General features: G+C 38.5%; 1 protein-coding gene across 1 annotated transcript; it reads left to right on the forward strand.

Moving 5' to 3' along the window:
• The first annotated feature begins 815 nt into the window (after window positions 1-815).
• Window positions 816-1,685, forward strand: LOC125777863 (uncharacterized). Its single transcript, XM_049453933.1, has 2 exons — window positions 816-828; window positions 1,213-1,685. The coding sequence occupies exons 1-2, from the start codon at window positions 816-818 to the stop codon at window positions 1,683-1,685; spliced, it is 486 nt and encodes a 161-aa protein (XP_049309890.1).
• Window positions 1,686-3,479: the final 1,794 nt, after the last annotated feature.

Consider the following 3,479-nt stretch of genomic DNA (forward strand, 5'->3'; position numbering starts at 1 on the left):
TGCTGACTTGGAAGAACTTCATATAACAACAAAATAGGTTATCCAATCGCAACGTGCAGAAGATAACAACGTTTCATTTTCGGATACAACTTGCGTGGTACAACCAAGTTTATAACTTCCACCACTTAAGCTTCCTACGTTTGATGGAAAGTATTCGAATTATCAAAACTTTATTACCTCGTTCAAACAAGTATTGAAAAATTCAACCATTTACGAAATTGTCTCCAAGGTCAAGCCTTAGAAACTGTAAATGCGTTTCAGGTGACAAATGAAAACTACCCAAAGACGTTAGAACGATTAAAGGTACGTTGTGACAACAAAACACTAATTTTCTTGGAAGGAATAAATTCACTATTTGATTTACCAGCAGTTGTGAAGCCAAATGGCAGTCAGCTAAGAAGTTTGATTGATAAAGACTCTGCTATTTATGGTTCTTTGACATCACTAGGTAGTGATAGACCAATTTCTCAAAATATGCTAATTTATCTAATCTTGCAGTACTCTGATGAACAGACCAACAAAAGATGGAAGTAGTCGCAAGATTTCAGAACTCTGCCGCCATGGGAAGATTTCATCGCAGTTTTGGAAAACACTGCCAATATCTTGAGTCACTCGACAACACGCATGGTAGTACTTTGGCAACTCAAGGTGTTAACAAACACTCCACTCCAAACCAAGGAGTCAACTAAAAGGTTACACATTTTCCTGCCCTGTTCTCAACAAGTAACAACTACCATAAGATTTTTTTAACAACAACCATAAGATTTTTAATTGTGAACGTTTTAAGCCGGTTAACATCACTCAACGTTTCGATCATGACGGGATTGGGTACAGCGCTACTAGATTCCTGTTCGCAAGTCAATTTCATCACAGATGATTTTTCGCAATGGTTGCTGTTGCCAAGAAACAAACAAAACTTAGAAATTCGAAGCATCGGTCTGTCATCAACAAATATTAAAATCAAAACTTCAATTAGCATCAAGTCGCAAGTCACCGATTTCGAGCTTCCATTAATTTTTTGTATTACATCGCAAATTGCTTATCAACCAGATCCGGAAATCAACATTTGAACATTTAATATTCCAAAAAATATAGGAATCGCTGATGATGAATTTCACATACCGAAGAAAATCGGAAACGTTCTTCAGTCTTTTATCTGTAGGTCAAATCCAACTTGCGTTTATTTTCCTATCTTGCAAAAAACGCTCTTAGACTGGATCGTTTCGGGACGCTATAAGACCGGCAGCAACAACACATCTAAACCATCTTGTTTAGTTTCAGCTCATGAATCTTTTGATGCCAAATTGGAAGAAGTTACTACCATCCCAGAGCCTTGGAACCGTGAACAACAGATTTGCGATCATTTATACAATGCAACCGTTTCAAGGAGACCTTGCGGCAGAATAGTTGTCAAATTCCCTTTCAAGAATGATCCAGCGTGTTTGGCCGAGTCACAGACTACGTCATTGCGACGATTCAATGCACAAGAACGTCAATTAGCCAAATCACCACAATTGACACCACAGTACGTTGAATTTATGAACGACTACGAGAGCCTGGGTCATATGAGCATTGTAAAGAATCCGAACCTCAGCGAACCGCATTATTTCATACTACATTATTGCGTTCTTAAACCAACAAGTACAACAACAAAGCTTGGAGTCGTATTTAACGCCTTCTGTTGAACTACATCCCAAAATTACTAAATGATATTCAGATGGTTGGCCCTATAATCCAATGCGAACTTTCTATTCTTCTTCCTCGTTTTCGATTCAATAGGTTTGCACTCGCTGCGGACATAGTAAAGATGTATCAGCAAGTATTAATGCACGAAGATGATCGAAAGTCTCAGTACATTCTGTGGAAGAGTTCACCGACATTCGCACCTACCAACTAAATACTATAACGTATGGAATGGCTGCTGCACCATCTATCAGCATTTCAGCATTCAGAACACTTAGACTAAAATGGAACAAAAATCTTGATTGTTTTATTTTTTCGTTTGAAGCAAAACGAGGACTCACTGGTCGTCTTACAAAACGTTCCATCTTCTTTGTTGCATAGTCACTTTACGACCCACTCGGTATTTTGGTTCCTGTTATTATAACTTCGAAAATTTTTTTGCAAGAAATATGGCTATTAAAGTTGGTTTGGGATGAATCAGTTCCACAGAACATTGAATGTTTGTTGTTTTTCGACAGATATGGAGTCTCTTCAGATACATGGATTTTGTGACGCATCGATTCGTGCATATGGCTGCGTAAGTTACACTCGTTTTATCAACAAATCAGGTTTGTCCCCATAAAAAAACAATCGTTACCAAAGTTAGAACTTTGTGGCGTTCTTCTCGTCGGTCGTTTATTAGCAAAAAATCAAACCAACAATTTCTCATAAATATTTTAATTTTTTTCTTTGGACAGATTCACAAATAGTCTTACATTGGCTGAAGATGCATTCTGCTTTACTTCCGACCTTTGTCGACAATCGAATTTCGGAAATTCAGGATTTAACCAAAGGTGTCCATTGGAAACATGTACCGACTCATTGTAACCCGGCATATGTTGCGTCTAGAGGATGGACGTAAAGGAACTTGTTGATTCAATATGGACCGGGATTTCTATACGAAAACTCAAATAGATGACCAAAGGACAGCTGCATTGATATCGACATTCAAGTTGTCGAAAAGGAGAAGGGAAAATCCGCATTTAAGATAATCGTTATTGTCAGATCGTGCTTACAAGCCAAAGCTGATGAACCAAGTAATGGGACATATCGCCTCTTTGCACATTGCTGTATTGACTTCTGCATACATAACGATTTTTGTTTATCTAGCGACAAAGGAGGTCCACATCGAACTTGTATCGGTCCTAACCACGGACGCATTCTTACCATCATTGAAGCGGATGATTGGAAGGTGAGGACTACCCTCTGACATTTTTTGTGATAACGCAACAAATTTTGTGGGCGCTTGCAGCAAACTATCTGAATTAAAGTCGTTTTTATTTTAAATCAAAAACAAAGATGCAATTATAAAATACTGCGCTAATGAATTTTTAAATTTTAATTTCAAGCCTCCCAGAGCACCTCTTTTCGGCGGTATTTTGGAGGCCGCAGTCAAACCTTCTGAGGGTCATCTCAACCGTACCATCAAACGTGCAAGACTCACAGCTGAGGAACTAACAACAGTGCTGGTTGAGATAGAAACTGTGTTAAATTCTCGGGCATTTGCCTTCGGATCCAAACGATTATGAAGCATTAACTCTGGGGCAGTTTATTATTTGTAGCGCACTAAGGGCACTCCCATAGCGGATACTGGAATCTAGTCACTAGCATTAAACAGACGTTTTGGAATAGGTGGTCAAATGATTACAATAAAGAACTTGACGGATACGGCGCAACCAAACATCAACAACAACTCAATCGTTATCATCCATGAAGACAACTTACCACCACAAAAAGGAAAGGACTCTAAAATACGT

Source organism: Bactrocera dorsalis, chromosome 1 (assembly GCF_023373825.1).
Source record: "Bactrocera dorsalis isolate Fly_Bdor chromosome 1, ASM2337382v1, whole genome shotgun sequence".
In the NCBI taxonomy this organism is placed as follows: Eukaryota; Metazoa; Arthropoda; class Insecta; order Diptera; family Tephritidae; genus Bactrocera; species Bactrocera dorsalis.